A 16,741-nucleotide genomic window follows, 5' to 3' on the forward strand; every position below is an offset into this window, starting at 1 on the left:
ACAAGGGGGCAGGTGCAAGCAAATTCAAAGACAGATGGATGTACAAAAGACTTCATGAAGTTTGGCAGCAAGCATTCTGGACTGGAGTCATCAGACCTGGGTTCTAGTCTCTCTCTGCATCTAAGCACTGGGATGCTGGGAGGTCATTTAACATTGGGTTCAGCTGACCAATTTCTCAAGTCAGGGGCTTAGAATGGAAGATTCATTCTAACTCTGACATTCTACAACTCTAAGGATCTCATTCAATGAGATTGGAAGAAGAGCCAGAGCATATTAGATTTTACTTACATGCAATAAGTAAGGCTACAAATTCTAAAGAATACCCCACTTTGTAATTTCCTTTTAATAAACAATTTTAGATTTACATAATGCATTTCAGTCTTCAAAACATTCTGTTCCTATATGAGTCTGAATTTTATAGCTATGAAAAGAGATGCATGGAGACATCTTACAAAAGAGATCTTATAATTAAGTTACCAGCTTCAGTTCCCCTTTCTTAATATCCAAAAGAGGAAAGTCTTCTTGCTGGGAGAGATACTAAGGTGCTATATATAATAACTGGCTGAGTGAGAAGAAGAGAAGGAAAAGTTTGCTCTATGGGAGGAAAGTGACTAGAAATTTAAAATATCATTTTTGTAAGTTTGTTATGGACTAATTATGGATCTCTCAAAGACATAAAGATAAAATTTACTTTTTAGTTCTTTATGGATGTTATGTGCTTCTTGAATGCAGTATAACTCTAACACCATATTATATGATGCCAAGATTTTTGAAGATGACTATGCTAAATGAAAATTAGAGATCCAGTTCCAAATAGCATTTAAGATCTTCTCAGGCTCAAAATGTATCTCTCTTGCTCATGTTTTTCTTTTCTTTCTAATTCCCCTACCCACCCACTGGACAAACACTTATTAAAATCACTTAAGTGTTAGATATGCAGGGGATGACTTCAATATAGGGCTTCCTTTCTCTTGGGGAGATCCCCAGTGGTTCCAGGCTTACCTGCTGCCACCATGGCTGCACACTGGGTTGTCTCTGGCCTGTGGGCTTGGAAGAATTGAACTGAGGCTATCCCCAGGTCAAGTTAGCTGGTAACATTATTCCCCATTACTTTTAACCTGCCCTATTTCAAATCCATTCTCTTCTTGAATCATGTTCCTTTCAACTCTGGCTATATCCTGACAATGGAGTTAGGATCATTCCTAGTCTAACATCAATTTTATCAAATGACAGTATGAGAAAGCATAATCACAAAACACCAAGTCCCTAAGTAAAAGCCTCCCTCACTTAAAACACAACAAAGCAGGGTATGTGACCTGTTTCTGGGAAACCACTAGAATGAGCTATGAAGACTTCCATCCAGTTAAATTTTCTTTTCATAGAAGTGACATTTGAAAAAATTAATATTCCTTCTTTTAATAAATATTTTTGGAAAACCTCTAGATATAAAGTCATATTTTAAGGTCATTTAAACACACATCAGTACTTCGACATTACATTATTTTCTTTATACTTACGTTTTAGTGTTTTTCATAATAAAAATCTAACTGTATCTATTAAGATTGTGTTAATCTAAAATTAACAACAACAGCTACAAAAAAAAATGACTTCAGGGCTGAAACAAGTGAGAGGTTTCTTTCTGGAGGGAGACAGCCCAGACTGGAGCAGCTTCTCAAGAATGTCTAGGAATCAAGCTCAGTTTGTCTTCCTGCTCTGCCATTCATGGTCATACCCAAATGGCCACAGAATGGCTGCTATGCATTCAGAAAAGAAGAAAGAGGATAACAATCTTTCTTTGATCCAGGCTTTACTGCAGAAGGGACAGCCTCCATAGACACTTGTGCTTATATTTCATAGACCAAAACAGTGTCACATGGCCTCCCCTAGCTGCAAGGGAGTTTGGAAAAGTAACCACTTTACTTTCTAGCCTCTGTAATAGAGGCAAGCAGGGGAAAAGGGTGTAGAATTAAGTGTCAAATAAGCTAATCTATGATGCCTGCCATAGTGACTTACATATTAATATGTATAACAATGAATGCAACTTACAGCTGCATTCCTCTCCTGCAGCCTACTAGAATGGTTTCACAGTAACGCACAAAGAATATAAAGGCAAAATGCTTTCTAAATTATAAAATACTTTGTAAATGTTATCTTGAGGTATATTTAAATGATAAATGAAATTTTAAACTTCCAAGGAATTTTATGAAAACATTGCTTATCTCCAACTTTGATTGTATACTTGATATATCAAAAATATACATAACCAATATAATAGCATTATTTTCTCTCTTTTCAGTAATCATTCTTAATACTTGTAGACCCACTGTTCTGGGTCACCTTGGGTGAACATTTCCCTTTTTATCTCCAGCTATTTTGTTCTCACATTTATCTATTTGTATCTGAGAGTAGAAGCTGTACCTGAATTACAAACAGGAGGGAATTGCCAATTCACCAGCTGGCTATGTATTCTTCTTCCTTAATCTACTGCACATTCTGTCCAAGTGCTGATTTATCTCATTGAGTAGTTGTATCCAGACAGCTATATGCCAATCATGTGTACCCTAATTACTCATTATGAGCCTTAGGATACCATATAACTCACTAATGAGCACATTATAATGCTGGCCAGTGCCAATTAGATGATAATCATGTGCACTGCTTTATTTACAGTCCACTCATTTAAATTAATTGGGCATTTAATTGAACACAGTGTGAAAGAAATCTGAATTGGGTTTCTAAGTTGTTACTTTCATCTCCCATCTCTTATGGGTAGGTGAGATTATTCACTTGATCTGGAAATTTAAAGCAAATGCAAATAGACATAACTATTTTATAATGGCACATATGCATACGTAAATTTATCTAAAAATGTGTTTGAAAACAGCGATAAAACTTGCAAATTTTTAACCTCCACTAACGTCCTTCTGTGACCTGCTCACAGAGAGAGTCTAAATGCATGAGGTATTAATAAATCCAACTCTTCATTGGAAATATGAGATGTGATCTTAAACCAACCTGATGAGAATGTTCTGATATTTTATTAGGATAGGAAATTTACATTTAATTCATGAATAAATATGTGACAAACCATACTCAATTATGATCCTATATATTTTTCTCTTTCAGAACATAGTATCAACATATTTCAGGATCTATATTTTTTAGTGAATGTTTAATTGCCAAAAATTGTATATATGAATGTACCACTAAGTTCACAGTGTCTTTTCATTGAAATAATTTCCTCAAAGCACATGTTGAATAGACATACAGTAACTATACTAAAAAAAAGAGTTTCTAGACAAACAACTGTAGAGGCCAACTCTTACCCTTTTCTCAAATAGTAACATCTCTGGTTTATGGACATCTGCCTCCATGTAATTTTGACAATCACCAAATGACTGAGTGCCTCTTCCTAAAATAAGTTGGAAGATCTGCTGTTCCAACTATTCATAAGAATTCTTCATAGGAAAAAAATCATAAACAATTCTAATAAATTAATTAGAACTAAACTTATTTTGGAAGGAAGACCTCAGGGGAATTAGATAATATGGTGGTTTCTAAAGTTACACTGTGTTACACTAAAGCTAAGCAATCTTAGTTCTCTGCCTTCACCAATGCAACTCAAACAGGTGAATCAAATAAAATGATGTAAAGAATTTTAATCCCTCCGAGAAGAGTTAACATTTTATTTGTAATTTCTGAAATCATGATGTCTAATTCTAACAACATATCTGTTTAGTCCAAATGGGCACCATGATCTTTGTCTAAACAAGTTTTCCAAAGTTTCTTAGTACAGTATAAGGACGTGCTTCAAGGGAGAAGCTGGGATCATATTTTTATAAGACTTGAATCGTAAAGGAACAACTGACGCTCAGAACCTAGATTCTCTAACTCTGTCTGTCTGATAGAGAAGCTTTAGTCACATGTTTCTCCTGGGAACCTGACATGTGGCTAGTCTGAACTGAGATACGCAGCAAGTGTAAATACACTTTATGTTTAAATATTTAATATGGTCAATATTAATAATTTTCATATTAATTACATGGGATAGTGAGAATATTTTGAATATATTGAATTAAATTAAAAATATTACTAAACAGATAAGAACAGGTTCTACACATGATTTTAGCTAAAAGGCTGAGAAGCAATTCAATAAAATATATTATTAACATGAATGGCATCTTTTTGTTTTCCTTTCTTTAATGTAACTAGAAAATTTTAAATTACATATTTAATTTAGTGTAATAGCTCTCCTTAGTGGCTCATAGTATCTTTTGATTGGAAGGCACAGGCTGGATGAACATTTCCTACTTTTGTCATCTTGGTACTGACAAATTTGGGACTCAAAAAGGGAATAAAAGTAAAAAGCTCCTCTGCCCTTGAGGAGCTCAAAGCCTCATTACTCCAAGACCTCTCACTAATTCCCATGTGGTAATGGGGACTGTCTCCTGCACAGGGAAAGCACTGGGTGATGCCTGGGAAGCTGTGAGACATTGGCTTTTTACACACACTGGACCTAGTTTCTTTCCTTTTCTATGTACAGACACCTAAAACTAAATTATTGCTGAAGGTCATTAGAAATTAGCTTGGATCCCCATGTATGGCAATGTGTGTAAAAGTAAAATAATAATCATTTCTTCTGAAAGGAAAAAAAATAACCCATGGCACTCTGTAATTGGTGCATCATCTGTGCATGAGGTTCTTGAGTCAAGTCAACTGATGGGGGCTCCTGTGGTGACCAGCTTGTAGTAGGCTCCTTTCTGGGCCATCAGTTCTTTATGGGTCCCCTTTTCGATCACTGTCCCCTGTGACACAACAGCAATGATATTCGAGTTCTGGATGGTGGACAAACGGTGGGCAATGACAATGCAGGTCCGGCCTTCTCTGGCTTTGTCCAGGGCAACCTGCACCGTCTGCAAAGAAAAGATGCAAAGATGATGCAAAGACACCTGCTTATTCCCTGGCCCACCACTGCAAGAGTTCTGTTTAATACCACCTAAGTAACATTGCTTTTGTCAAGGGTTCAACCGAAAGACTCGACATGAAAGCAAAAAGTATTTGCTGAGTACAATGCATCAATGGTTTGAATTGCAGTCCACAGGCTGAGAAATTTCAGTGAAGCCAGAGAGAACCAAACTATGAGGTCATTATGTAATTTCAAAAGACTGATGGTCTAGTTTGCTAAAACGAAACCAAAGAAACAAGGTTAAGATAGCGATCATTGATCATTCCTGATTTTGTTTTTCCCTGAGGACATTTGAGCTGTCTCTGAAGTGGAATCCTGGTTTGTAAGGAGTTAATAAACAGTAAATCCCATAAATGTGTTTTGCTCAACTGCATTTCCTGTCGTGCAAACTTCACATCGCATACTGCCTCTTCCTTTGTGCTGTACGCTGCCCACCTGCTCTGCCACGTAACTTCAGAACTACAAAAATTGAAGTGCCCGATACATGACCTGGATTATTTGACTTCACTTAAGTAAGCCAATTATTTTCCTTGAGAAAATGTCACCAAGCCTAGAAAATCATTACAAAAGTTTATATTAAGGTTAAAATATCTTTTTATTTGAAGCAATCCTATTTTAAATTACTTTCTCTGGACTACTGTCCTTGGCTTCACAAAGTACTGGCAATTGCTACTGTTAATGAATCAGAAAATTGAAAATAGTGCCATTTTAGAAGGACAAATATTACAGGAAAAGATCCATCTATAAGGATCTGAGGCTTTAGAAAATCAATACGTACCTTTTCACTTTCTGTGTCTAAGGCAGAAGTAGCTTCATCGAGCAGTAAGATTTTAGGATCTCGCACGATGGCCCGAGCAATAGCAATGCGTTGTTTCTCTCCGCGAGAGAGTTGAGACCCCTGGGACCCAACATTAGTTTCATATTTCTGGAAAAAGTATAAGTTTGAAAACTAGTAGTGACAAAGTGTGTAGAGGACAAACAAATAAAAAAGCAGTGACAGCAAAATCTAAATCTAGCTTCTGAGCCCTTGTCCTTGAACTCTACCTGCCTCCCACAACAAGGTCGGCCTCTGCCTCCCCTGCCTCCTGACAGATGTGCAACCAAGCCAAGTGAGACTCTTAATAACCGACTTTGTCCTTCTTTAACCACTGAGAAAAAGTGCTCAGTGGAAGGTATTATAGGTAAGTCTGTACCAGAAAGAGGCAATAAATTAACTCCAAGCCAGTGTCTCTCGCAAAACGAGTAGGTGCTCAACAAAGATTTGTGGAATAAATGAGTCTTTCAGTGGACATATAAGCTTTGCTTTTCATTTAGGACACAGCAAATAGTAATGTCCACATCATGTTACCCAAGTTAGAGTGAGGCAAGAGCCCAAGACTTAAAAGCCTTTGTGAAAAGAACAAAGAAAAAATCCCAGCACAAACACCACAAAATTTATAAACATAACCAGTTACTAAGAAAACCAATTTCCCAGTGGCATTTAAGTGTAATATTTGGCTCTTAAAATTGTTTCCATGTCTTAATTTTCTTTGTGATCGATCATCAAGAGATACTATGGTAGACAGAAAAGTTTAGAGTCGATATTATGCTAAGTTTGAACTTGGCTCTGGAAAAGGGTGATTCACTAAGGCAGATGCAACTACCCCACCAGCTGCCGTTTATGCTGCCAAGTAATGAAATTATGACGATGACAATAATAACAGCAGTAGTTATCATTGTGTGGCTATTATGTATATTCTTTCATTTTAATGTTATTTTTTGCATTTTTCAGAGGACTGAGTCTCAGAAAAGATAGGTAATCATCCCAAAGTTACACAGCTAATAAGTGGCAGAGGTTGGATTCAAACTGATGTCTGCTTTAAGTCTTAGGACTTTTTTTTTGCTATGCTAGGCTGATGCTTCATGTGCTACTGCTTTATGTACATCAAGTTCTATAGCATCCTTTGCATGTGATAATATACTACTTTCCAAAACTAAAGAGTATGTTGATGAAGAACATTTATTTTGCTTAAAGACTGAGATGAATCCCAGGCACTGGGAAATAAATTGTGTTGCCTTTGACTTTCTCCTACAACCTAAATCATAATAATCTTTAGTTGTTCTACCATCAGTGTCTCCCCCAGGGAATAACTCCGACTTGGTACTTACCTCTGGGAGAGACATGACAAAGTCATGCAGCTGAGCCTGCTTTGCGGCTTCTATGACTTTTTCCATGGGAATTTCTTTGGTGTTGTCCCCATACTTGATATTGTCCATTATGCTGCAGGCAAACAGCACCGGTTCCTGGGACACGATTCCAATGTTCGAGCGGAGAAACTGGATGTTGACCTTTTTGCTGTCATGCCCATCTATCATCTGCCAACAGAGGTGACAACCAGGCCATTACGTTTTAGAATTCCCATGTGAGGAAAGTTCCCACTCCAGAGTTAGTGTTATGTCAGACATTTGCTTTGCCTAAGAGACAGCAATCCCAGGACTCTTGGAAATAAATTATGTTGCCTTTGACCCCTGCAGGTGGTCTGTCAGAATGATCTAAAGTTATATTGCACTATGGTTTTATTTGTTTGTTTCCCAAACTGTCACTCTATAGATGGTACAAATGAGGAAGGTATTCAGGACAGTGTTTAGATTTTTTTTTAATTCCCCTTATATTTTGGTGGAAGACATTCCCTACAAGTTTGCAGAACTCTCAATTTTGAGAATCCATGGGCTATAACATTTGACAACATAAGAATCAAACCTGTTGCCATGATCTTACTGGCACTAGCCTCTGCGCCACTGAGACCGTAGGCCCTAGTAAGAAAGGAGTACATTTATTCACTTACTTAATCATTCAACAAACATGTATGGAATTCCCTCTCACAAAGGTACCATGCTAGACAGTCTTTTGTATGCTATAAGAAGAAAACACAATCTCTTTTTTCTAGGAACTCACCCCCTAGTTAGGCAGTTAAGTTTAGGAACTCAAATACCTACCATTTGAGCCGGGTCACTTAAAAGTCCTAGACTAGTTAAGATGCAGGATGTCTAACACACTACTGTAAAGTACTTGGCCCTATGATTTCAGAAAAAGACTAGATTAAATGGTGTGAACATATTATATTGTGGATAATGTTCCAGCAGTGGAAAAAGCAAACACTATCAGAAAAAAACATAAGGCATTCCTCAACAATTAGCCTTCTCTCATCTTCCATGGTACTTATATTAATTGTGCAAAGTACAATTTAATACTTAATTAAATATTAGAGCTGTTTGCTAATTGTTGTACATGTGTTAGTATCGTAAGCTCCTAGAAGACAGAGACATGCCTCATGCTCCTTAGAATCGCCCACAGGGACTGACGCAGTACTGCACGCCCCAGGCATCCAATTAAGCGTGGAAAGGTCGAACACCTGAATTTGGGAGCTTCCTTAAGAGCATAGAGCACATTTCAAAATTGCATAAAATGTGGTGCTTCATCTACTTAAAAACATTTATGGAAATGTTTTACAATGATAATCGAATGTAATGTGTCCACAAAATCATATTGATTTCTTCATGGGCATTGCTTTCTACCTGTGACCAGAACATTCGCTGAGCACATTGAGAGAAATATACTTAATGTATATATTTTTCTCAGCATTTCTCTTCATAATGTTATCTTTCCTTATTGCAAGGGAAATTAAATTATCCAAGGAAATTTTTTAAAATGCATTTTTCAAAATATTAAATGAAACAGTCAAGAGCGGAGCAGAATAAAGAATTTCCAGACCTATGCCTCTAAATCATATCTTAGAAAGTGACTGTGGATACACTCCAATAAAATGCGAGTGAGAAGCAAGAAAGAGGAAGTGGACTATGGAAATAATGAATCTAATCTAAGGAAACATCGCAGGAAACCCACAGGGTGGCAATTACTCAGTAGGCACAGGTTGTAATTAGCCCAGGCAATGCAGAAGTGAGGGAAAGAAGCAGGTCCTTCAAAATAGGTAGCAGGACAGAAACACTGGAAGACACAAAGATTTTGTACAGGAAGGGAATGCACGAAGAAAGGAAGCCTTTCTGAAAAACAAAAAAATGTGATGCTAATGTACCTCACTACTTGACTATGAGATAAACATTATTTATTTACATAATCATAATACAAGTTGTTAATTGATTTTCAAATTTCAGAATCAGCCTAGAGTGAAAGCATGAAAGATAATAAATGTTATTAACAGAATATAAGCATTTTGTATTCTTGATCATATAAAAGTGTAATATTAGGATTTGACAGGTAAAAGGAGGAAGGGGTGAAAATAAAGGCAGAATTGCTAATATTTTCATGTTAGGAAGAATTCCAGAGATGTTACCTATACATAGGTGGTAAAAAAGAAACAGAAATGTATTAGTTAAATTTACAAATAGAGGGACTTTGATACATTTATATTGGGAGGAAGTAGGGAAAAGGAGGAAGAGCAGTGAGGGTAAACTAAATTTCCATCTCTTGAAAATAAATCAACAGAATCTAAACCTGTTCAATCATGAAATGGCAGCATAAGCACATTATTTAGAGACACTGAGGTAATCACGGGGAGATCTAAAAACATCAGTGGTTGAAAAGAGTTGCCTTTGAACAGAGTAATGGGGAAGTGAGAGATAGGGTGGAATAAAAACTTGCTTTTCATTGCCAATCTTTCTTATTTTATTCTGTCCTCCTCTGCATATATTATTTGGAAATGAAGAAAAGAAAATAAAGGAGAAAAAATAGAAAGAAATGCTGTAAAAATAGCAACAAAGTAATCCACACATTTTTCAAATATTCCCATCAAAGCTTTGTGGAGCATGACTACCTTCTGAGTTCCTTATACTATTTAGATTTAAGCTTCTTGAACCAAGATTGTCTCTGATTTTTTTCATACTAAATCCCTTTCTTCCTCATTTATCATTGTGTCCCTCCTTATCACCCCCACTTTTTTCCGTTCCCAGTCATTAGTCTCCTGATTAGTCTGCACTTTCTGCTCCATTTACGGGCAAGTGAATGCTTCTGTTAAACACACTCATCTCCAGCTTTGCAGTGTGCCCAGTTTTCTTTGTCTAACTGGTCAGCAGGCCATCTGGAACTGGGAAGAATATGATATTAGAAATTGTAAGGTGGAATCAGGTCAGCCAGCATGATTGGTACTAGAAACTATCCGTAGGGGTGAGTGTCCAAGGCAAGCGCTTTAGAGTGAGTTTGGCAAGGCACGATTTTGAAGACCACAGTCAGGGGTAGGAGATATTCTGCAGAAAGCAAGGTTCTCAAGAATTTGCATTGCTTACCACCTTCCCTTGGTCAGGATCATAAAAACGTTCCAACAGCTGAATGCTGGTGCTTTTGCCACATCCACTGCTTCCAACAAATGCCAGTGTTTGCCCTGGACTAACCGACACTGAGAGGCCATTCAGAACTTGTACATTAGGTCGAGAAGGATATGTAAATTTACAGTCAACAAAGTCAACCTGCCCCTGGAAATTGTCCTGTGGGTGGGAAGATTAGAATTATATACACTCCTGCAAGAATCTCGAATATTGAAAATGCACATAAATCTGAGTTTTAAATCCCTTCTTAAGGTACCTTCATCACCATGCTGCCAAAGTGAAAAGTATAAAGACAGCAACTTAATGAAATGGCATTCTATTCCCCATTCTAGCAGGTGAGAATAAAAGGAGCCCTGAGCAGTGAAATTAAAGATATTTGAGCTCTTATGCCAATTCTAACCTAAGGCAATTTCCTTGTCATCCATTACTTGACATTCTGGAAGAATGTCAAACAGAAGAGAATAACCAGAATACATGATTACATCATAGAAACCAGGAATTCCAAACCCCTATAGCTCTGTGCCTCCAACAGTTGAAATAATAGCATTACACCTGAAATGACTTAGAAAGTTACGTAACTCCTGTACTGCAAAGGTGAATACCTTCAATTGTACTAGCTGAATTATGAATTCTACAAATGGACAGACATTTAATAGACCCTACAAAGACTTTACTTTTATTGACTTGAAGGAGAAACAGGTCATTTGAGCAATTTAAAAAGATTTCTGAATTTAGGTTAGCTTTACTAGGGCTTAGATTTGTTTTACTCTCCTGAATATGTTTGGATATTAAAATATAGGCAGGGAAAATTAAAAAAATACCTGTGAAGGCTATTAATTAGAAGAAATGATATTTTGTTAAGATCAAATTAATTTTCTGGTAGTCCATAAGAATGAGCTAAAACTTGAACCCAGAAAAACATGAATTACATCAATATTATTGGACAAGAAGAACTGGTTTTTCTACATTCCATACCAGAACATCGGTAAAAAACATGGTGGCTGGGTGGCTTCATTATTCTGCAACTAAGTGTGTTTTAAAGTATAATTTTTATGAATACTATATGAACATGAATTTAATTTATACTATATGAATATCAATATAATTTATATGAATACTATTGCTTTATAATTTTTAATGCTAATTTACTTCAGTTTTTTATATCTGTATATCTGTCTGTCCATTCTAAGTGCTATGAATGAACCTATAACACTGTAAGAATTTAGAAGCTAAGTGGCAGTGTTGTATGATCAGCCACAATGGCGGTTCTACACACACACACACACACACACCAGCACATCCCACCCCACTGGCCCCGCACCTCCACCTCAGTACTTACCCATTTTTCACCTGCAGCACTATATACACTGATAGGAGGTCGTCGGTCCAGCAGCTGAAAAAACCGTGCAGCTGATATTTTAGCTTTGGCATAACTCGGAGTATAAGAGTAGGCTCTTCCAAGAGCTGTTGCACTCAGGACAACTGAAGAGATCACCCTGCAATTGGACAGACATCCATGTAGAGAGAGGGCTGTGGTGTGGTGGCCTAAGAGTCAAAAGCATGGGGGTCTAGCTCTCATTCTGCTAGCAAAGACCTGAGCAGCCATGGGCAGGTCACGTGAGACTTGTCTGGGAAGGTAGAGTTGGAGATATTAGCAGTTTTCAAATTGTATCCTATGAAAAAAGGGCAAGAGATGGATTAAACAAGGGAGGCTCAGACCTCTAAGCGCTGCTTCAACTACAAGACTCTTTCTAAGAAATTCATTTGAGAAAAGACTTCTTTAAAAAAAGAAGAGGGGCATGAAAAAATCACTAGACTGGGTTGACTTTTTTACAATGCTAACATTTTTTGAACCTATCATAAGTGTGTGAAAGAGAATGATTGGTGATAAAAGCATCAATCTGTACCAAGCATGCATATAAATTCATGCTTCAGATGCATAAGAAAGATGTAATTGGCTATAGTTTTCTATGTGGCCCAGCCTCTAACTATATTCAACATGTGTGTAATTAATGAACAAATGAGTAAATGGATAAATGAAAGGTAAACGCGGTGAGAGACAGCTCTGCTGCCGTACACAGTGTGACGTGAGGGGTGCCCTGCAGAGCTGCCCACCTGCACCGCCAAGCACAGAGGACCCGCCTCGGTAGTGGTAGCGGGCAGTGTCCTTGTGTGTTTCGTTGCTCAGTTTATAGGCAGGAATTGTTTTAGGCCAGACTCGCAAACCCAAATGTCTCCAGGAGCCCAGTCCAAAGCCTAAAGCAATGAAAAATAACTGGAACTAAGTGGGAAATGGTAGAAGGTGGTCTTTCAGTTTTTATAGAGAAGCCAGCAATGAGGAGCTTTCTGTAATCTCCAAATTTTTACGTGTGGACAGATAATTCTTCAGAAAACTTACATAAACTAAAAAGCAACAGTTTGTGATTTCAGATTTAAGTTAATAGCTCTACATGTGTAAACAGTTAGAAGGGACTTTCCTGGTTGGGGTCAGTGTAATGGGGCAGGAGAAAAATATTCTTCTATATTGCATGTCAAAGGCAAGAAGACAGACTAATGACTTGAGAAGTAACCCAAAAGGACAGATTTCTGTTGGGACCACCTTTCCTAACGCCCTCCAAGGTTCCCTCAGACCACTTCCCCTCACTCCTCTACTGCTCACTCTAATGCCCCTACCGCCACACCACACCCATATATATACATGTCCCTGGGGGGCCTGACACTCTTAGGCTCTCTCTCACCTCTGGAAATGTGAGAAACTGGACTCAAAGCCAAGCTTATTAGAAGAGCAGGCTCCAGCTATAAGAAAGGAACATAATTTCCCTGAGCTGCCCTTTTCTGTCTCCACCTACAAGGAGCTGGAAACATGCCCTTTTTGTAAGAAGTAGTGTTCAAATACGGTATTTCTCTGAACCATCCTGTTTGAGGTCTCTAGATTTTCTTAGCATTTGCCAGTATGATAGATTATGAAAATGCTGAATTCATCCTATTATTCCATATGCACCCCTTTGCAATATGACTTTTTACTCCTCTATGATATTGATTTATAGTAAGAAACATATTTTGCTTGCTCAGCTCTTTACCCAGAGCACCTAAACTCTTGGAATTTCCTATATCTGGAGAGCAATCAAGCTGTCTTTTGCTATGTTAATGAAGTGCCTTTTAGAGAGCCCCTAGGTAACCTAAGAATGGGGGCTGGATGCCTGGGAAAGCAACCATTTCACCTCCAGGGAAGGGTCCAGTGGCTGAGGGATCTGAGGGTGGTGGGGTTGGCAGTCCTGTAGGACTGCGTCTTTCACCTGGGGCCTCTGAGCTATCTCCAGGCCCATGGTGTCAGAATGAAGTTGAATTGAAGAACATCCATCAGGTGTCAGAAGTGTTGTGAGTGATAGCAGTGTGAGAATAAAAGAGAAACATCAGATCCTCTCATCAAAAGGTGGATCCCACTTCTCTATTCTTTAAGTCTTGGCTTGGTGGTATGACTTTCTTTGGTCAAAGAGATATTAGAAAATATGATGCCTGTGGAGATGTGGCTTGCACCTTGGGGCTTGTTCTCTTTTGTTGCACTTGGAACTCAGACCACAATATGAACAAAACAAGCTCACTTACCATAGCAGCCCTGTGGAGACGGAAGCCCTCTCAGAAACCTAACTGACTTGGCCCAGTCCAGAAGAACCACCCGGAGAATCCACAGAATCTTGAGAAATAATAAATCCCAGCTTTTTAAGACACCAAGTTTGGGATGGTTTTTAAGCATCAAAAGCTAACTTATAGAGCCAAGCTCTTCCTCCCAGGAGGTGTGATCTTCTATGACTTCAGCCTATAGTCCTCACCTGAACACATAGCTGAAATGGAGCCCTTCGTTGTAGATTAAGTAACCTCCATATCTGTAGGAAGCAGAATTAGCAACAAACACAATACACTGGGAAAAACCAAAGCAGAATCCATAAACATTTGCTTTTCGAATGGCTGTCTTGAATGGCTTCACCAGCTCTCTCTCAAATGCTTCAATAAAGTGCCTCTCCTTTCCAATTCCAGCAATAGTGCGGATATTACTGAGGGCCTCACTTGTGATCTGAAGAATGAAAAAGAGTCTTAGGAATAAAAGAATTTAAATAACTACTTTCATGGTATTTCAACTGCTACATGGATTAGATCTAGTGCAAATGGCAGGATGTGGTACAAATCAGAGACAAAGGCATTATCTGGGAACACAAAGAAGTTGATGGAGATCAACCGAGTTGGACCGTGAGACATTCTGTGAGGCAAGCTCAAGGTCTACCTAAAACTAGCATGGCTCTGTTGCCTCCCCTGACCGTGGAGTTGGGGGGGGGGGGGGGCAGATATATATACATGGTTACTCTTGAAAGCTTTTCAGCTTCTCCATCAATTCATTTAAACTGTCTAACATGGTATCTTAAATGTCTTCTTAGACAAAAGTTTATTTAATAATACAAATTTAAAATATTAGCTTCTATTTTCTTAAAAAATTAATCTGACCAAATATTATTTAAATAAATTAAAATTAATTATAAAGTTTCTCTTTTAGCCTATACTACAACTTTGTTTCAATCCATGCTCCAGGGTAAGTAATCACTGTTTCTAAATTAGGGTCCTGTCCTCAATAAGACACAAAGGTGGGCTGCTTTCAACCATTGGCATGCGAAATCCTTTTGGCTTCTGCCTGCTTGGGCAGTGCTCACATTCTCTTTCTTAAAAGAGACAAAACCTAGATTATAGTAAAGTGGCTAAAAGAGTGAGGGTGTCTACGTATATGTGCACATGCATGATTTCTCATACCGAATGAACGTCCATGCTGCCATTCCCTCATTGACCCCCGACGACCAGATGTTACTTAGAACACACTTTTTAAAGTGCGTAACTAAAACCCCAGTGAATTTGAATCTAAGCAATACTTCATGGTTCTATGTAGGAACGACATTGGCCGCAAGTCTACCAGACACTAAAGTGTGAAAATTAAGAGTGTGTGCGATTAAAAAGATAACTCTGCTCTGTGTGGGCAGCATGACCTGGGGAATCCATTAAGCTGAAAAAACCTGAACAGATAGAAAACTGAACTCTTGGTTTTGCAAATGAAAATACACTAAATTTAGGTGTGGAAAAAATAACTATCTGAGAGGAAATTGAACATGTAACCAAATTGAACATGCTCCACTATCTGTCCAAACTTACTCAAATTCTGTAACAGAACTTTATTGTCACAGCCTTTGGACGGAGACACACAGGAAAAGGGCTAGTGGGAGGTTTCTGAGCACGAAAGTTAGTGAGCTCCCAGCTTCCTAACTCTCTGTGCTACACACTTATTCTTAACTGTTTGTGTGTGTGTACAGCCACTGAGCTGTAATCAGTCTAGAAATTGGGTCTGTAAGATTACCTGTCCCGCAATCTCCAGAGCCTGCTTGTCTTGAGAGGCAAATCCTGTCAACATTCTGGTCTGCACAGCTCCTGATAAAGCCAAGAAAGGGAGGAAACACACTATGACCAGGCTTAGCTTCCAGCTAAAGAAGAAGGCGATAATCATGGCCACCATGATGTTAGTGAAGGAATTGACCATCATCCCGATTTGAGAGCCGGTAGCCTGAAAATCAAAAGCAATCAAGTAACCTCAGACATACAGTGTCTTTTGCCATAAACCATTATGTGAAAGGGCTATTTTATACCAAGAAAATAGTTTTTTTTTTAAGTTATTATGATAGGACTGATTGCTAGTCAAGGTGGCAGTTTAGGCAGACATGGCTCACCTCTTTGCACAACCACATCAAAATTACAACTGAAATATAGAACAACCATCACTCAGAACTGTCAGAAATCAAGTTGAATGGAATCTGACAACTATGGAATTAAAGAAATCACATCCATCCAGACTGGTAGGAGGGGTGCAGACACAGAATAGGCTGAACCCCTTACCCACATGTGGAGGGATATCTCAGGAGCAAGGAGTCCCAGCCCCACACCAGGCCCCCCAGCCCAGGCTTCCAGTGCCAGAAAGATAAGTCCGCACAACTTGTGCCTGCAAAAACCAGTAGGGATTGTGTCAGTGGAAGAAACTTCTGGAGCCCCAAGCAGTTCCTCTTAAAGAACCCACACGTGGACTCACCTACTCAGACTCACTCCCTCTGATCTCCAGCACCAGGGTAGCAGCTTGAACAGTACCAGTGACACAAAGGAAGGAACTGAGGTGTCTGGCATCAAGGTGAACAGAGGCCATTGTCCCTTTACTAAACCCTACCACCACATCATGGGCAAGCTGGTGCCATATCTGAGACTCCATTGACCTGGCTGTGTGACCCACCTTAGAGAACCCCAGAGGCTCTGCCCACACAATTTACACTCACCCTAGCTGCTTTTCCATATGAATGGCTGGTCTTGGCTCCTAAATCCTATCAAACAAACAATAGCTGGCTTCAGTGAGCCCTAGTGTCACAGCTTGGCTTTGCC

General features: G+C 38.7%; 1 protein-coding gene across 6 annotated transcripts in view; it reads right to left on the minus strand.

Moving 5' to 3' along the window:
• Nucleotides 1-264: 264 nt before the first annotated feature.
• ABCB11 (ATP binding cassette subfamily B member 11) overlaps nucleotides 265-16,741 on the minus strand; it is a 94,175-nt gene continuing 77,698 nt past the window's right edge. For 5 of the 6 annotated variants that reach the window (XM_045187473.3, XM_053918756.2, XM_045187471.3 and 2 more), the window contains 7 exons: nucleotides 15,678-15,881; nucleotides 14,116-14,357; nucleotides 11,625-11,781; nucleotides 10,247-10,444; nucleotides 7,115-7,321; nucleotides 5,745-5,891; nucleotides 265-4,913 (listed from right to left, as the gene is read on the minus strand). In XM_045187473.3, the coding sequence (XP_045043408.2) occupies nucleotides 4,713-4,913; nucleotides 5,745-5,891; nucleotides 7,115-7,321; nucleotides 10,247-10,444; nucleotides 11,625-11,781; nucleotides 14,116-14,357; nucleotides 15,678-15,881 (1,356 nt within the window). In that variant the 3' untranslated portion in view covers nucleotides 265-4,712. Of the gene's footprint in view, nucleotides 4,914-5,744; nucleotides 5,892-7,114; nucleotides 7,322-10,246; nucleotides 10,445-11,624; nucleotides 11,782-14,115; nucleotides 14,358-15,677; nucleotides 15,882-16,741 lie in introns of those variants that run through there. The other variant, XM_053918757.1, reaches the window with a different exon arrangement.

Source organism: Desmodus rotundus, chromosome 2 (genome assembly GCF_022682495.2).
Source record: "Desmodus rotundus isolate HL8 chromosome 2, HLdesRot8A.1, whole genome shotgun sequence".
Classification (NCBI taxonomy): domain Eukaryota; kingdom Metazoa; phylum Chordata; class Mammalia; order Chiroptera; family Phyllostomidae; genus Desmodus; species Desmodus rotundus.